The sequence below is a fragment of the Syngnathus typhle genome, linkage group LG10 (assembly GCF_033458585.1).
Source record: "Syngnathus typhle isolate RoL2023-S1 ecotype Sweden linkage group LG10, RoL_Styp_1.0, whole genome shotgun sequence".
Classification (NCBI taxonomy): Eukaryota; Metazoa; Chordata; class Actinopteri; order Syngnathiformes; family Syngnathidae; genus Syngnathus; species Syngnathus typhle.
Genome location: NC_083747.1, coordinates 13,565,014 through 13,583,672, shown reverse-complemented (window position 1 = coordinate 13,583,672; position 18,659 = coordinate 13,565,014). Strand labels below are relative to the sequence as shown.

The 18,659-nt window shown below is 47.6% G+C and overlaps 1 protein-coding gene across 2 annotated transcripts; it reads left to right on the top strand.

The window, feature by feature from the left end:
• Positions 1 to 1,498: 1,498 nt before the first annotated feature.
• Positions 1,499 to 15,777, top strand: si:dkeyp-77h1.4 (uncharacterized). 2 transcript variants are annotated; one of them, XM_061289749.1, is made up of 12 exons: positions 1,499 to 1,697; positions 4,562 to 4,626; positions 4,796 to 4,816; positions 4,886 to 5,155; positions 6,277 to 6,397; positions 6,501 to 6,676; positions 6,757 to 6,899; positions 13,359 to 13,506; positions 13,582 to 13,763; positions 14,127 to 14,219; positions 14,297 to 14,804; positions 14,907 to 15,777. In XM_061289749.1, exons 2-12 carry the CDS (start codon positions 4,581 to 4,583, stop codon positions 14,960 to 14,962), a joined length of 1,764 nt encoding a protein of 587 aa, XP_061145733.1. In that variant the 5' UTR covers positions 1,499 to 1,697; positions 4,562 to 4,580; the 3' UTR covers positions 14,963 to 15,777. The 2 variants fall into 2 exon arrangements, with proteins under 2 accessions (XP_061145733.1, XP_061145734.1); XM_061289750.1 differs by having other exon boundaries at positions 4,559 to 4,626.
• The last annotated feature ends 2,882 nt before the right edge of the window (positions 15,778 to 18,659 follow it).

Below are 18,659 nucleotides of genomic sequence, written 5' to 3'. Positions count from 1 at the left end.
GTCTCTTTGTGTGTTGTGACATGTGGAGAGATTGACAATAAAGCTGACTTTGACTTTGACTTTGAATTAGATTTTTTTTTCCAAATTTTTCGCAAAAGCGGTTCGGTGAATGCGCATATGAAACTGGTGGGGTTCGGTCCCTCCAACAAGGGGACAAGCGTTATAGAAAATGGATGGATGGAAGAATGTTTATGAATTTATTTTTACTCTTTAATGGATATTGTAACAATATGTTTTCTCTACATCGCGGATTTTCACCTATCAACGGTGGTCTCAAATATCCGCGATAAATGAGGGATTATTCATTTACTCTTATTTACTTTCTTATTTATTTAAATAAAAATGTTTATTAAAATAGGTGGCTCGGGGGCGCACTTGGTAGCACGTCCGCCTCACAGTTAGGAGGGTGCTGGTTCGATTCCACCTCCGGCCCGCCCTGTGTGGAGTTAGCATGTTCTCCCCGGGCCCGTGTGGGTTTTCTCCGGGCACTCCTGTTTCCTCCCACATCCCAAAAACATGCTTAGTAGGCCGATTGACCTATCACCCAGGTTGCAGTCTGTTTTAACTACTCCCGTGCGGTCGGCGTTAGAGAGCTCTGTACGCCAAAACCAGCAGACACAGACAGCTTCTTCCCCCAGGCTGTCGCTCTGATGAACTCACACCACTCTTAGTCTCAGAGTCATTACTGTGCAATAACATCCTGCTCTCCACACCTTTTTTGAATTTGTCTACACTGTTTGTACTATGTGTCCTCTCTGCATCCATTGCAGCCTGGTCATCCTGGAAGAGGGACCTTCCCATCTGTGGTCTCTTCTTAAGGTTTTTCTTTTCCCCTAGCTGGAGTTTGGAATTCTTCCTTGCCCTTTTGGGAGTTTAAGATCAGGGGATGTTTGAGAATATGTGCCATTTTTCACATGTCCTCTTGTTAGTCACCTAAATGTTGAACAGAGGGTGTGATTTACCCAAGTCAAATTCCTTGTTTGGCACGATCAAACATGGCGAATAAAAACTCTTGAATCTTGAATATTTTATGTAATATTGTATATTTTCTCTACATCGCGGGTTTTCACCTATCGCGGGTGGTCTGGGAACCAATCATTGCTGGAATACCTTTATTTTGTTGACGTACAACCTGTACTATGCAGCATATGTGCGTCAAGACGTTTTCTTTCTGTTTTATTAGCTCACCAACAATAAGCTCTCTAAATTTCCCACTGAGATTTGACAAATGACGCTTCTATCGGATCCAAATAGAAACCTTTTTTTACCTAATGGAACCAAGCCCATTGGTGAGACTCTTTCTCGACCATCGACCAAGTTCGGCTGGCGTGTCGTGAACCGAGTGTCAAGGGAGGCGCTGTGTGAAGTCGTTGCGTGTGCGCGTGTTTGCTGTTTCACGACGGGAGCCGAGTGCCTCCGAATGCTTCCGAGTGCTTCCGAGGGGCTGACGCTCGACCGACACGTTTTTGAACCTCTTCCAAGTGTGGACCTGAGTCACCGAGTGCAGCAGCGATAGCAAAGCAGCAAGCAGCCAAGCATCTCTCGAGGAGGTAGGGAGGGAGGACGAGAAGAGAGAGAGCGGACGAGAAGAGAGAGTGAGCGAGGCGGGACCCCACGCAGGAAACATTCACGCACCACCGAGTGACGATCGGACGGACACTTGTTCCGACCTCACCGAGGGGGATCATCGGAAGCAGGTAGGCACCCCTCGGGGCCTCGCTCGTGTCGCTTCTCCGCTTGTCTATGCTCCGGTTTGGTCGAGTTGTCCGCATGTGGTACGTGACGGGTTAAATTCTGCAGCTTTTTCACGCCTCATGCGGCACGCATCTGCTGTCCCGGGCCCTGTGTGGAACCGTTTGGACTTTAAAGCCTTGTCACACTGAATTTGCTTGGTCATGCATGGATCCTGGAGTGGTTGTTTCTTTATTTTTTATATATTTTTTTTAATTGGCTGAGTGCTTACTGGCTTGCAGATGCGTCGTTCACTTGTCAGCCTCTGGGGAAAGGAAATCCTAAAAAATCGATTTTGTGATTTTCATCACAATCATGGTCACGCTATTAGGTACACTTGGACAGTGATAATGAGTTCGTTAAAGACAATTTCCATTGGCAGATATGTACACATTTGTGTTGTGATGCATGTTTTGGGCTGTCCTGTTTGACATTTTTAAATGAACAATATTTTTTCTCTTTATGTTCCTAATAGTTTTTATTTGAACCCTTTTTAAAACGTATACATAAAACATATTTTTCTACATAAGTGGCAACCTTTGTGAATATTTTTTTATTCTTTTAAAATTAATTATTTTTGCCTGTTTTGCCATATTTTAATTTGTTTGAAATATATATAACCATTTAATTCTTTACTTTAAAATAATATTTTTTAAATGCGCTGAGCTGCCTTCTTAACGCTTTTAGTTTTGCTTGATATAATGTTTTTCATATTTTTTATTTATTAATCATTGAGTATAATTATCTAATTATTCATCCTAAAATAACAAATATTTTCCTTTCAATAAAATTGGCTAATGTTTTTGTCATATTTAACTATTCTTTTGGCTCGCTGAGCAACATCCCCACTGCAATTCACACCCAAGCAGCCTCAACATTAAAGCAGTCTCCACTTTGGGGCGGCGCTACAACGTGATTCCTTTTGAGTCAAACGTGCCTGCAAAGGCAGCCTTGACAGTGCAAAGCCTAATAAAGAGACAGGTGAGAGCCCTGCCATGACAGTAGTAAGAACGCATAACGCGACTTCATCTGAAGGGACACTTGTACTGTGCGTGAGTGTGTGTGTGCGTGCGTGTCTGCTTTTCTCCAGTGAACTGTTGAAAGGCTTAACAGCATCCATTAGCTGAGAGGAGGCTCGGCTCCTTCTTAGCTTCTCCCCCTCCCCTCCGCCACCACTGCAAAAAGTCAGCCTGCGACCGCACTCCACTATGTCCATTATTATCATGCAATTGGCAACAATTACCGCCTAGAAAAAATTCTTTCATGTTTGAGTGCAACAGTAACATAGTAGGCCTTACAAGTGTTCATTGAAAACGAAAAGTTTTGTTACGAAAAGAAATTGCATGATGCATTTTGAACATCTGTAAAATGTGCCAATAGGAAAATAAATAGAATTGAGAGCAACTGTTTTGTACTGAAAAGTTAAATGCAACTGAACGGTTCTGGCAGAGATTCTGTGCCATGCCACTAGAGGGAGCACACACTTTGAGACTCGGTGACACAGACGATTCACACAGCAGCAGACACGTTTGTCAGCCCCGCATGCTTTGTCAATAACGCTATGTTAAGCCAGCCGTCTTCCTCCCCCTCCTCCTCCCTGTTGATGATTTGAGAGAATGTGACAGGTGCAAGGAGCCTGTCTCATCCTTTAGTTCATCACTTACACAGCCGGACTGTTTGCTGGACTCGTTGGCTCACCACAAGTGAACCTTTAAGCTGGTTTCCTTTCCTCACGTTTGGATTCATTCACTCATTCCCTACTATGACCAAATAGAAGACTCAAATCCCAAAACAGTTTGCCAATCCTCCTTGGGCACGTTGTTAATGACTATCACATCATTCCTACTGTTAGGATACGGATTTTAGCTATTGATTTGACTCCAAACTATGATCAACACTTAACACAAGAATTGCTATGTTCTAATCCACACACTGGCGCACCTAACAATTCTGCGAGTTCGTTCTGTCAAAGAGAAGACCAGTAGATCAATCAGACCGAATTTACCAATTGTTTAATCCTGACAAAGCAAACTAATACAGGCGCCTGGGCCTTGGGTCCTTAACACAAAAACACGTGTGCCTTCATGACCAGAAAGACAAGACATTCTTCCGGGTTGCCCAGTTTTAAAGAAACACAATATGAATATTCAAGCATGCGAATTATTGTGTGGTGATTGGTCGATGGTCGATGGTCATCTCCTCCTCGTTTGGGTTTTCCCCTGCTCAGCACAGGTGTCTGGACTACAAAGACGAGTTGTTTTTCGCGTTCCCCATCGGCCTTGAGATATCCTCCCTTTCTGGACATCCTGTTCCACAATACTTTGAAGAAAACAAATTCATGTAGTCTGCACATTCATTTCCACTTATTAAGCGACCACACTCCTACTAAAAATTATATTGATATGATTATATGTGTCTAACGCAGCCTTAATCAAATGTGTTTGCAAACTGCCGTAAGTACATTTCCCTTTACTACAGTGAGTCAGTGAGCCGATGGAGCCTTACCGCAGCGAATCGACATTTAGAGTCGACTAATCGCTCATGGTGTCAGGCTGGTGGTGGCGAATGCAAACAGCTCATAGCTCCGCTAGCATCGACTATTCTGATCGTCTTCTGTGTCCTTCCGCCTCCCGCCTGGCCGCCATCCATCGTTTTTGCTGCAAGTAATCATGAGATGTGCCGCCGCCCTGTATTTTGCATGCCGAGAAATGTTCCTGACGTTTTGGTGGCCTTTCGATCAACAACTCATGTCACGATGATGCAGTGCACTGCCAATTCTTTGCTGATTAGCACAATTAGCTTTGTAAAGGCAAATGTTTTGTCTCAGCAGGCGCCGCGAAAGAGCCACGATGACGACAACCCGTGTGGTTATGCTCACCTTTCTGCTTGCCGCAGGTAGAGAAGCGACAATTTGCGTTATCTCAATTTACAAATCGAGCGGCTCAAGAGCCACATTCCTTATGAGGGCCAAACCGATTTCGTCTTTTTGTGGCCGATGTCGATTTCGATGTTTAAGATTCCAATGATTTATGTTGCTGATCTTATCTTTTCCTTCTATTTGCAGCTTTGTCAGTGTCTGGCAAAGGTGAGTAAACAATAACTGACAGCCGTCTTTCTGAACTGTTTCGCGAAGATGACCCCCCCACCCCCACAGTCACTGAGGAATCTATGACACTGTTCCTGGGCGAGGACTTCCACATCCTGCTGCACGCACCTGGGCTGGATGTGACGTTTCGCTCGACCTCGCGCTCACCCGAAGTGGTCCTGATGCGTGGTGGCCTGGCGGTGGGCAATCGGGCCAAGATAAACCTCCACCTCAGCCACCTGGTGGTCGATTCGCTGGTTGAGGGAGACGAGGGCGTCTACACGGTGAAGAACCTCGAAGACCCCGAGGACGTCCAACGCATCAGGCTCTTTGTTCGGGGTACGCAATGCGTGTGAAAAACAACCAACAATACATTTTGATGTCATTGAAAAGAAAACATTGAGGAAGATTTTGTACTCCCCAAAAAACAAAAAGTGATGCTGTTGGATTCAAAACGATGGTGACTTGTCAAACTAAGGTCCAGTATCGTATCATGCCACTCACAATTTCTCCGTCATTACAAACTGAAGGTCCAAGTACACGAACAATTTCTTCATGGGCAAAACCCTAAAAAAAGAGAGCGAGTGTGCATAACGGAAGCAGATGTGTGTGAACAGCTCAGTGGCCTAGTGGTAGAGTGTCCGCCCTGAGACTGGAAGGTTGTGGGTTCATACCCCGGCCGGGTCATACCAAAGACTATAAAAATGGGACCCATTGCCTCCCTGCTTGGCACTCAGCATTAAGGGTTGGAATCGGGGGGTTAGATCACCAAATGATTCCCGAGCGCGGCACCGCTGCTGCTCACTGCTCCCCTCTCCCACAGGGGATGGATCAAAATCACATGGGGATAGGTTAAATGCAGAGGACAAATTTCACCACACCCAGATGTGTGTGTGGCGATCATTGGGACTTTAACTTTAGGACTTTTTAACTTTTGAACCCAAGCATGTGTGGAAGGCGGGCGCAATGGCGCGATGGCCGTGGCGCGCAACAACGCGCGTTTCCATCTGATGACGCCGTTGCATGTTTGCTGTTATCTTTGCAGTGCTGCTGGCAGCCTGTCATTATGCTGCTCTTTAAGCATCGGTCCACCCCCTTCCCTTCCTGCCCGCGTATCCCTGCTGCGTTGCTGATTTTACTCCCTCCGAGTCTTACCCCCGTATTTGTGGCTCACTGCTCCCCCTTCTTGACAATCTGTTTCAGACTTTCTTCTCGCATAGATGCGCTTTCCTCCTTCTAATTGAAGCGACTTGCCTTGCACAGTGAATTTTCTATTTGTGTCTTTGACTGTTGATCCCATGGCGTAAACGTGCTGCGGCTGATGCCCTCGCACTCGGGCGAGGTGAGCCGCAGTCGCCAAAGCGGCGTGCTGTACGGATAACTGGAAAAGCGAGTGAAGTACAGCAACCGAGCACGTGTACTTGCTTACCTCCCACCACTGTTGTCTCTTTTGCCTGCAGATTGCTACAACGAGCAGATGTTGAAATATGGCGAAAACTACCGGATTCCGCTGCTGGAGGTGACGCCGCCCATCACTCTGGAGCACAGGACCAGCGCGGTGGAGGCCAATCTGACTTCCAGGTACATAGGTCTATCTGCACGTGCCTTGCCCTCCCTCAAGGCACGCTTCATCGGGTGTGCCACCGCAATTGCTTCAAGTGACGGCAACCTTCCCCCCCCCCAGACCGGCCCAGATGCTGCTGACCAATACAGGAAAGACCCGGGAAGGCTACGAAGGTCGCATCGAGGTCAGCGACCACAGTGTGCTACTGAGGTCGGTGACGGGGGCCGATGACGGCAGCTACACAGTAAGGGATGCTCGGGGGAGCGTTCGGGTCAAAATCTGTCTCCAAGTCATTGGTGAGAGACGAGAAAGTTTGATACTCCTTGATGCCGATCTGTTACCGGCCCTCGCTGATGTGGCGCGTGTACTTCGTCAGAACACCAGCACTTTGTCAACCTGCATCACGGAGAACGACTGAAGATCAACCTGATGCTCAACAGCTCTGCCGTGCAACTCTACTACAGTGCCGACACGGACCACCAAATGCGCCTTCTCATGGACCGAGGAGACTTCACTAATGTAAGCACCGCGTTGTTCATTTGTTTTAAACACAGCGGTGCATCCACTTGTGAGTCATCCCGTTTTTTGGGTCTTCAGTTATGAACAAAAAGATCCAAGTTTTGGGCTTTCCATTAGCTAAAATGTTCAACAGAGATGGCGGCAGCGGACTTTCCAAGCAGCAGCAATTTGAAAAATTCAAGTTCTTGAATACAACTCCCAGTTGAAGTTTACTGTCAAACTAATTGTATTACCGTGATTTTCCATGCAAAATACGCCCCCGTGCATAATACGCACTAAAAATGCTAAAAATGCCATTTCAAAAAGCCTGTACCCATGTATAATACGCACCCAAATTTTGACTCTTACTTAAGTCCGTAAAAGTAAAATTATTTCAGAAAAAAAGATCATCTTTGGGAACAACCGAATGTTATTCTGCCGGTCAGTATCACTGCGCATGCGCTAGCAAACTCGATAGCGAAGAAATGTTTCGGATTTGTGTAGGGTACATTGTGACAGCAAACGAGCAGGTGATCGAGCAAGCGTCTGATACGAGAGCATTGTGTTCGTATGGAGCGTGTTTGAAGTGAACAGCAGAGAAGAAAGGAACAAGGCAAAGTGTTGTGAAATAAAATATTACCTGTAAAACGCATTTTGTTATTTGCCGATTGAAACTGCTAATTAAACTGTGGATTGAAACTAATAATAAGAAAACTGAACTCTCGCTCTTTATATAGTGTCTTGCGCATCCGTTCTGCGCATCTGTAATGGCGGCAGGGCCGGTTCTAGGAATGCACATAAGAGGGGGCAGTCAGAAATGTAAAGAGGGCAGTCAGAAATGTGAAGGGGGCATGTTCTTTTTTTTTTTACACATTTTTAACACTGTTAGTGTTTTCTTCACGGCAGTTGTTAGTTGTGTGTCCAGATCTCAACGTGGAGAAGTGGAATGCACTTTGTCAGGCCTCTACACTAAGACCTGTCCAGCTTGGGTGTCCCACCTGAAGATTAAAGCTTCTGCTGGTATTGCTCTTCGGGTCACTGAGGCACGCAAACCCCCTGACCACAATAAGGTTGCAATCTCTCGGGGGGGGGGGGGGGGGGGACATATAATATGAATGTTATATTAACTATTATTTGAGTTGTCGTTAATCATCAGTTATATCACGGGTCGCTACGACGGGTTTAGTGGAGTTTTTACTGCTTCTTCCAACTCCTACCGCGCTGACTGTAACTTGACACTCTCTGGCTGCGTCTTGCCTCATTTGCATACTCACAGTGATTGGATGTTTACGGAGGGGCGCGGAGTCCTGACAGCAGGCTGTGTGAGGGAGGACACACACTGCACTGATATGAGAGAAGAGAGGGGGCTGATTAACGTGTGTTTCTATCAGCGGATTTTTCACCTCTATAAGTTTGAATCGAGGGGGCAGGACATCTGTTTGAGGGGGCGTTGCCCCCTCTTGCCCCTGCGTAGAGCCGGCACTGAATGGCGGCCTCCGTATGATATCCGGTCTGCGATGGAGATTAAAAAAGGCAAAGTGTTGTGAAATAAAATATTACCTGTAATACGCATTTTGTTATTTGCTGATTGAAACTGCTAATTAGACTGTGAATTGAAACTAATAGGTAGAGAACTGAACTCTCGCTCTTTATATAGCTGACGTGTCTTGCGCATCCGTTCTGCGCATCTGTAATGGCGGCCTCCGTATGATATCCGGTTTGCGATGGAGATTAAAAAACAAACAATATTTGACAATAACACACCATCAAGGATTGCATCATCGCATCAAACGATGTGTTGTTAATTATGAATTACTGACTAAGTGTGTTGGGCAGGATGGCTGAATGCGATGCGCGATTGACAACAAACAAGAAGAAAGGTGTGATTTCAAGTTTTATTTCGAGGGAGACTTTGTTCAAAAATTGTTGTACCCATGCATAATGCGCACCCCAGATTTTAGGACAATAAATTACCGTTTTTTTCAAGATTCAAGATTCAAGAGTTTTTTATTCGCCATGTTTGAGCGTGCCAAACAAGGAATTTGACTTCGGTAGAAACACACCCTCTGTTCAACATTTAGGTGACTAACAACATTCAGGACATGTGAATAATGGCAAAAACAGTGTAGACAAATTCAAAAAGGTGTGAAGAGCAGGATGTTATTGCACAGTAATGTCTCTGAGATTCTATGAGTGGTGTGAGTTCATCAGAGCAACAGCCTGGGGGAAGAAGCTGTCTCTGTGTCTGCTGGTTTTGGCGTACCGAGCTCTATAACGCCGTCCGGAGGGGAGTAGTTCAAACAGACTGTAGAGATGTTCCTTGCCCGATTCCTGGTCCTGGACAGGTACAAGTCTTGGATAGATGGGAGGTTGATTCCAATGATCTTTTCTGCAGTTCTGATTGTCCGTTGTAGTCTGTGCTTGTCTTGTTTGGAGGCCGATCCAAACCAGACAGTGATGGAGGTGCAGAGGACAGACTGGATGATGGCAGTGTAGAAGGTCTTCAGAAGCTCTCGCGGCAGGTTGAACTTCTTGAGCTGTCTCAGGAAGTACAGCCTCTGCTGGGCCTTCTTCCGGACAGTCTATGTGGCCGGTCCATTTCAGGTCCCGAGAGATTGTGGTTCCCAGGAACTTGAAGGTGTCTGTGGAAAGAATAGTATTACTGCGGATAGTGAGGGGTAAAAGTGGTGAAGGGTCTCGCCTGAAATCCACTGTCATCTCCACGGTCTTGAGCGGGTTCAGCTCCAGATGGTTTTGACTGCACCAGTGGACCAGCCGCTCCACCTCCTGTCTGTACGCAGTCTCATCACCGTCCTGGATCAGTCCGATGAGAGTGGTGTCGTCTGCATACTTCAGGAGCTTCACAGGGGAGTCACCTGAGGAGAAATCATTGGTGTAGAGGGAGAAGAGCAGTGGGGAGAGGACGCAACCCTGAGGGGCTCTAGTGTTGGTGGTCCGGGTGTCAGATGTGATGCCCCCCAGCCTCACACGCTGTCTCCTGTTGGTCAGGAAGCTGGTGATCCACTGACAGGTGGAGGCAGGCACCGCAAGCTGGATGAGCTTCTGTTGGAGGATGTCAGGGGCGATGGTGTTGAACGCCGAGCTGAAGTCCACGAACAGGATCCTGGCGTACGTTCCTGGGGTGTCCAGGTGGTGCAGGATGTAGTGCAGTCCCATGTTGACCGCATCATCCACTGACCTGTTTGCCCGGTAGGCAAACTGGAGGGGGTCAAGCAGGGGGCCCGTGACCTCCTTCAGGTGGTTCAGCACTAACCTCTCGAACGATTTCATGACCACAGATGTCAGTGCGACGGGTCTATAGTCATTCAGACCTGTGATGGCGGGCTTCTTGGCTACTGGAACGATGGTGGAGCTCTTGAAGCACGAGGGCACCTCACACAGCTCCAGAGAACGGTTGAAGATCCGTGCAAAGGTGGGCCCGGTGCCTTCCTGGTCTTTTGTCTCCGGAACATCTGGCGCACTTCCTCCTCGCGGACCTGGAGTGCGGGCGCGGCCTCTGCAAGAGAGTGAGTGGGTGACAACGATGATAGAGGTGTGGACGGAGCAGTTGTGGGGAGAGGTGAGTATGTAGATTGTGTTGCAGGAGGTCCCGTTGTGTGGGAGGACCGATCAAACCTGCAGTAGAACTTGTTTAGCTGGTTAGCAAGTCTTGGGCTCTCTACAGGACGGGTGGTTCGTTTCTTGTAGCCCGTGATGCTCTGCAGACCTTTCCACACCGTTGAGGGATCAGGATTGGCAGAGAGGTGTCTCTTCAGGTTCTCCCCGTAACACCTCCTGGCTTTCCTGACCTCTCGGTTCAGCGTGTTTCTGGTCTGCCTGAACAGCTCGCGGTCGCCGCTCCTGTAGGCCTCCTCCTTGACTTTGCGCAGCCTCCTGAGGTTCGGTGTAAACCAAGGTTTGTCGTTGTTGTACGTGCAGAAGGTCTTAGTCTGCACACACAGATCCTCACAAAAACTGATGTATGATGTGACAGTGTCAGTGAGTTCATGCAAGTCTGAAGTTGCAGCTTCGAAAGCTCCCCAATCGGTGCAGTCAAAGCAGGCTTGGAGGTCCTGCCTTGACTCCACTGTCCACTTCCTCACAGTCCTCACCACAGGCTTAGAAGTTTTTAGTTTCTGCCTGTAGGCCGGGATCAGATGAACTAGACAGTGGTCCGATAGTCCTAAAGCTGCACGAGCCGCAGAGTGGTATGCATCCTTGATCACGGTGTAGCAGTGGTCCAGAGTCTGTGCCCCTCTGGTGGGACACGTTACGTGCTGTCTGTATCTGGGGAGTTCGTGTGCGAGGTTCGCCCTGTTAAGATCACCTAGAACAATGATTAGTGAGTTTGGTAGAAGTTTCTCCATGTCTGTTACCTGGTCAGCCAGCATCTGCGTGGCTTCACTCGCACGTGCGTGTGGTGGAATGTAAACAGCCGCCATGACGATCGAGGAGAACTCCCGTGGTGAATAGAACGGCCGGCAGTTTATGAAAAGTGTTTCTAGGAGAGGGCTGCAAAACTCTTTCAACACCGTGACATCAGTACACCAACGTTCATTAATGTAGAAACAGACACCACCTCCCTTTGATTTTCCGGAGAGCTCCGCGCTGCGATGTATAATGTATAATATATAATGTAATATAATATAATTTAACTAATTTATTGTCCTAAAATCTGGGGTGCGCAATCGACCCAAAAAGATGCGTACCCATGAAAATTTCAATTGTGAGTTTGATTAAAAAACTATTTATTTCAAATTACAACCACACATTATTCAGTTTATGGAAGACCATTCACCAGAGTTTCAGCTACCGTTTTTTTCCGTGTATAATGCGCCCCCATGTATAATACGCACCCTAAAATGGCATGCTGATGCTGGAAAAAAGCCTGTACCCATGTATAATACGCACCCAATTTTTATGTTTTTTTTTTTTTTTTTTTTTAAGTCCCAATGATCGTCACACACGCAGGGAGGCAATGGGTCCCATTTTTATAGTCTTTGGTATGGTCTTAACTAGGCTGGATGTAATTTTTTTTGTTGGCGTTTATTTCTCCGACTGCCCATAAACGCACCACCGCGCTCCGTGCGCGCATGTGAAAAAGGCGTGCGGACGTGAAAAAGGCGGCTCTGTATGGGAGAGACGTTGAAGAGGAATAAAAACACCCTTGGAAACCAAAACTTGCCCCTCGTCGTGACTCGGAGCCGCAACAAATGTTTCGGATTTGTGTAGGGTACATTGTGACAGACAGCAAACGAGCAGGTGATTGAGCAAGCGTCTGGTACGAGAGCATTGCGGTCGTATGGAGCGTGTTTGAAGTGAACAGCAGAGACGAAAGGAACAAGGCAAAGTGTTGTGAAATAAAATATTACATGTAATACGCATTTTGTTATTTGCTGATTGAAACTGCTAATTAAACTGTGAATTGAAACTAATAGGAAGAAAACAACTCTCGCTCTTTATATAGCTGACGTGTCTTGCGCATCCGTTCTGCGCATCTGTAATGGCGGCCTCCGTATGACGTCCGGTCCGCGATGGAGATTAAAAAACAAACAATATTTGACAATAACACACCATCAAGGATTGCACCATCGCATCAAACGATGTGTCGTCGATTATGAATTTTACTAAGTGTGTTGGGCAGGATGGCTGAATGCGATGCGCGATTGACAACAAACAAGAAGAAAGGTGATTTCAAGTTTTATTTCGGGGGAGATTTGTCATGTCTCGTCCCCAGTTTTGCTATGTGTCTAAGTTGCCATAGTTTCTGTTCGCGTCGCCCCTCTCTTCCTGTGTCACCTCAATCGATGTAACGTGTTTTGTATTTAAGTCCTGTCTGCCCCTCGCTCACCGTCGGATCATTGCGCAAATAGTTTTCTTCTTGCTAGGGGGGGGCGTAACAGAAAATAATTGAGAAGCACTGCTTTACGGGCAGTCGGAGAAATCAACGCCAACAAAAAAAATACATCCAGCCTAGTTAAGACCATACCAAAGACTATAAAAATGGGACCCATTGCCTCCCTGCTTGGCACTCAGCATTAAGGGTTGGAATTGGGGGGTGAGATCACCAAATGATTACAGGGCGCGGCGCTGCTGCTGCTCACTGCTCCCCTCTCCCCCAGGGGATGGATCAAAATCACACGGGGATGGGTCAAATGCAGAGGACAAATTTCACCACACCCAGATGCGTGTGTGACGATCATTGGGACTTAAAAAAAATAATAATAATTGGGGTGCGTATTATACATGGGTACAGGCTTTTTTCCAGCATTGACATGCCATTTTTAGGGTGCGTATTATACATGGGGACGCATTATACATGGAAAAAAACGGTAGTTAAATTTTGTGCATTATGCATGGAAAAATCACGGTAAATATACTACTTTAGTGTGATCTTTTTAACATTTAAAAATGTCTTAGAGTTCTTTTGATGTATGTTTTATTGGGGGGCATCCCTCCCTCCACTCACCCAATCCCAAGGCCCAATCCAAGCTGGGCTTTGAGGGTCGCCTCTCCCTGGAGAACTCTGTGGTCTTTCTGGATAAAGTCAAGCGCTCCGATGAAGGCCTCTTCAAAGTCACCGACGCGCTGGGGTACCCTGTGTCCAGCGTCCACATGGAGCTCAAACGTAAGCATAAACAAACATCTCGGAGGAGCCAATTCGAGGTCGCCTGCATGTGTTATGTCCTGTGCCTCTTGGCAGCCTACAAGCTGGAGTCCATCTACGTGGCCATCATCGCCTTGCTGAGCCTTCTGGTCTTCCTCCTTCTGGCCTGCCTGCTATCTTGCCTGATCAAAGTCCAGAAGAGGTCCAAGAGGTCTGCCGCCTTGGAAAAGATCGCCCAGAACGCTGGCAAGGAGGACGAGGGCGAGGCCTTCAGACAGGTCGGAAGCGGTGACACAGATGTCAGCCTGACCTTTTAAAAGGCAGAGAAACAAGCTTTGGATTTGCTGCTGCTGCTTCTGCTGCTTAAGTCAAGTGAAAAAAATGAAGAAATTTGTGTTATGTTTTTATTTTTCTGTTTTGGAAGCAACCACAAACAAATTGGAGAAAGTTGGTTGAAATTGCCTCAAGCAGTGGCTCGGTCCCTCTTTGATGCAAATTGGGTTAGTTTTGACGCAATTATTTTTCGAGTTCAGATAAACAAGTAGATATGTTCCACTCCAAAAAAAACGACCTGATTTACACCATGTCTTTTTCTTCACGCAACAAAGAATACAAAACGAGTTCCTTTTGTGTGCCGCCAGGTGGTTAAGAACATCACTAAACTGAGCGAGGAGTCCAAACATTCGCAGGCCGACAACACAGAGAAATCTCAGAGCACCGAGGTGGACATTAAAGTAAGACGCGACGCTGCTCCATTTATGGATCATAGGAAAGTCTTCCCGGGGCAGCGACTGACCCGATGCTTGTGCAGGGCTTGGAGGTTTCTTCTAAGGAGGTTGGCATCGGCAACCTGGACACCAGCGACTCGGGTGTCGGCTTCAACACCGCCCTGCCGCTGGACACTGACACGGAGGCCCCCGAGCAAGTCCCCGACTCAGATGCCGTGAGCATTTCCGTCGCCCCGGATACCAAATCAAGCGCTCCGCCGCCGCCAGTCACGGAGGTAAGGTCCGGTCCGGTGGCCGAAACCGAGCCAAGTGCCCCGGCAGTCGTGGAAGCGAAACCCGAAGGCGTCGAGGCGCCCCTCGATTGCCCTCATGTGCCCAAAGCGGTCGACGTCAAGCCCGGCCCGGGTTTGAGCCCGGGACCCGAGAGCCCAAAGCCCGTCGCCGCTACCTCGGTGCCTGAGTCAGCTACCCCTAAAGCCCCGAGTCCGGCTCTGGAACCTCCAAAGGTGCTTTCATCTGCCGCCCGCATGGCCTACGAGCCTCCCTCCGACGACGACCACATTCCCTTCCTGACAGAGCCTCTCCCCAATGGTATGTCATTGCACAATCAAAGTTCTTTCAATGAAAAAAGAACTTGTCAGACTAATAATAAGCATGGTTTTGCATCTTGCACCTTCAATATTGTCAACGCAGGCACCCCTGAGCCGGGCCCAGGGCAAGCTAATTTTCTCGGTGGTTCCTCTCGGTAAGCGGTTCCCTCGACAGCCCCCAAACATGAAGATTCCACCACCGGAGGCCTGACTGCTCACATGGGAAAGCCCTACCCTGCCTCGTTCTGCCCCGCCCGGCGCCACGCCCCCACCATCGGTTTTGACAATCAAAGCCCCTCCTCATGGCCGAACATCGCAGATGAAATCCGTATATCATTTTGTAACACTTTTGTATTTCTTCTTGCAGGCTTTTTGGGGAAGTTCTCTCCACAAAACTGCCAGGCTGCAAATGCAGAGTTTACAAGTAGAAAATCCACCCCTAGATAATTTTTAACAACAGGTTGCACACTTCACCGTCACTAACCCCCGCCCCCAACACACGCATACACACACATACGCACACACACACACACACACACACACACACGCGCTGACTCCAGCTTTGTAAATATTGCATGTGTACACGGCTTAATCAACACTAATTGAGTTTTGAGTATATGGAATGGTTATTGTATAATAGTAAATGATAAAGAAGACAAGTCCTTTCAATTCATCCGCAACTTTGAAACAAATAGCTAATGTATATCGCGCACCAATATTCACAAATGCATTGAGCTCATTTAAAAGGCAAACCCTGATGAAATGTCAAAATGCTGTTTTGGATTTCTTTCATGTTGTGTTCCTATGTAACTGATGTCATTGAATGCAGCACGGCCGAGAAACACAAGGCCGGCTTTTGTCACCCCCACTCGACACGTGTTGTGTTAAGTGCTTTGATGTGCATCCGTGTGACTTTTGCCTTACACGAGGTCTTGAGCGTCAATGTGTCACAAAAGGTGAACAGTAAAAGTTGTGCTGAGTTGAACATACATAGTTGTGCGATTTTTATTGTTGCTGCTTTTGTCTTTCTCTTCTCAAGCGGTTGCTTAATACGTTCCAAGAATGAACTGGCCATCTTTGCACAGTGCTCCTTATTTTTATCTGGATCTGTTTGACACGCCACTAATCTCGGCCGGTGCTGGGCGTCTGTAACCTTGACAACACTTGATGCCGAGGCAATCCAAACTTGCAAAACTCAATCCTCAACAATATCGTTTGGTCATCATCAGCCCCCGGTCATAGCGAGGGGATAAAGATGCCAATGGGAGCTGTGTTCCTGCCGTCGTCGTCGTCGCACGGGTTGTAGAAGGGGTACAAAGGAAGCAGAAGCCTTCCTGTGGAGAAAGTGTATACTGGCGCCATGTTGTTGGCATTGTAGAAAGAAAGCTCCTCCTTTTTGCAGTCGAGAAAGACGCCCACGCGAGTTGGGAGAAGCGCCACGTTGACCCTGACAGGCGTGGGATTGGTGCAAGCCAAAATGTCTCCATTCTTCAGGGCCAAAGTCCAAAGACCGGCAGAGGTACCCGTGGCCACCATCTCCCATCTGGGGAGGTCGGCCCGTGCCACGCCGAGCCTCCATGCCGTCTTGCGGCCCACTTCCACCTCCCAGTAGTGCCGACCCGCGCTGAAGCCCTCGCGACCCAGCACGCAGTAGTAGTGCCGGAAGCGTTTGGGCTCATCCTGCCCATATCCCGGCGTGTCTCCGGCGGCGTTGAAGCCCACCGAAGTGCAAGACGGCGACACGGACAGCAGAGAGTGGGCTGTCTCTGGGTCCAGCGTCACTGCTGTGATGTCTACAAACAAGCACAGCCGACTCCAATTTGGTGGACAACGTAGCGCAAATGTCGCAGTTTTCCGATGTTGGCATCAGAGCAAGGCTTTGTCGGATGTCAGGACTCTCACTCGTGACTCAACGGCCATTTTGGATTGGGCGTGATTGAAGTGGCCCGTGACCACTCCCACAACTGCGTGGTCCATTTAGCGTAACTGGCCTCGGTGCGGCGATACTCGCTGTGTACTTGCTGGCCACTATGTCGATATTTTTAGTTATTGACTGTATGTTAATGATTTGGCCATTTATGTTAAAAGCTTTATTAACCTCACAGATGAATCAAGGATGGAGTGGAATCAATGAACTTACATCACTTTATCCATTCATCTACTTTCTAAAGAAGTTAGTCAGCGAGGTTCCCTGTAAGACATTCTTACGTGGTATATACGTACGTACGTACTTGGCTAGAGACAGCTTCTCATGCGCTTCCATATTCTGTACTGAATGGGTCCCACAAAGTGGCCCGAGTGCAGCTTGTCCGTCCACTTCTGGAGGGGGCGCAAATCTGACCTGAGATCTATTTGGATGAGGCGGGGAAGGATGGAAACCGTGCGGAAGGCAAGATTCAGGAGTCAACTTTTTAATAAGATCTTGTATGTCCTGCGGTCAAACAAAGAAAGAAGAAAAAGAATTGACCGCCGCCACCTACAAGTGACAACATTGATTTGGCAAATGTCAACCCAGTCAATAGTTAAAATCAGACGCTTGGCCACTCAGAAATCCGAGCCAAATGCAAATGTCATTTTTCTCACCTTTTTCTCGGCGCTGTCTTCTTCAGCTAATTTGGCATTGAGCGCGGCCATGGCTCGCTCCAGGTCCTTCCGTTGCTGGGAGATGGCCTTCTCCCTCTCCTTCAGTCTCTTTAGCGCTCTTCCTAGCTCCCGCTTCAGTCGATCCAAGTCCTCCGCACGTTTAAATTTATCAAAGTACCCCATCGATCCCCTGTCAAAGGGGGAGGGGGTAATGCAATGCAGCCTGCAGCCATTACAGTGCGTTTTACTACCCTAAAATGACACTGTGGCATTATAGCAGCACTCCCTTCTGTATGAATCCCACTAAAAATGGCAAGGCAATGGTCATGTTTTTGACATTGGCGGAAGAGGTGTGTTCCTGCATGCAGTGTGTTGCCATGCAGACAAGCTTTGAAATGTATATCTGAGGAATTGCCTCTGTCCAGCCTCATTCCTCTCCTCCATTCATCTCCATTTTAAAGACATGAAGTGTTCACCTTTCATCGATGCTGCGCCACCATCTCTCCTACGCCTCATGCAGTGTTAGGCAGCATTACACAACTCCTGCAAAATTCTCCCCTATCTATAATTCATGCTGCTAGCTGCTGCCGAGTGACTGTACGCCGTACAGTGTACGGTGTGCTCTGTGCAGCAAATCCGCCATGAGGCAACAGTACAGGGGATGCTGCGATACCACAGAAAGGATCAAGGCCACTGGAGAAAAAGTAATATGCAATTATGTTGTTGACTTGTTCAACCACCAGCATTAACCGTAGTTATTGGACAGAAAAATTCATCCAGTTTCACTGGCCACATTATTAAGCCACCAGTTTTGTTGGATTACTTGAATAGTATACTGAAAGATTCTTTACTACAGTGGTCCCCAACCACCGGGCCGCGGACCAGTACCGGTCCGTGGGTCACTTGGTACCGGGCCGTCAAGCCGCACAGAATTTTTTTATTATTATCGACGATCAATTAATTCAGGTCAAGAGACTCGTCTCGGTCACGTGACATGTTCCCCAGTCGAGCCCGCAAAGCTAATATGTGGCGACAGGCTAACTAACCAGGCAATGAAGCATTCAAAACTGCTTTAACACATGGAGACCAAGCATCCTGCGATAAAAGACAAACCTTAATCACTTCGGGTGTGATTGTCTCCAATTACGTCTAGATGGGACCGGCTCGTTTCTGAGAAACAAACTCAGTGTTCCCACTAATTCAACGTAATGGTGAGTTTTATTTTTGTCATTTGTACTTGTTTTTATGTCAGTCGTATCCTTTTATCTCATCG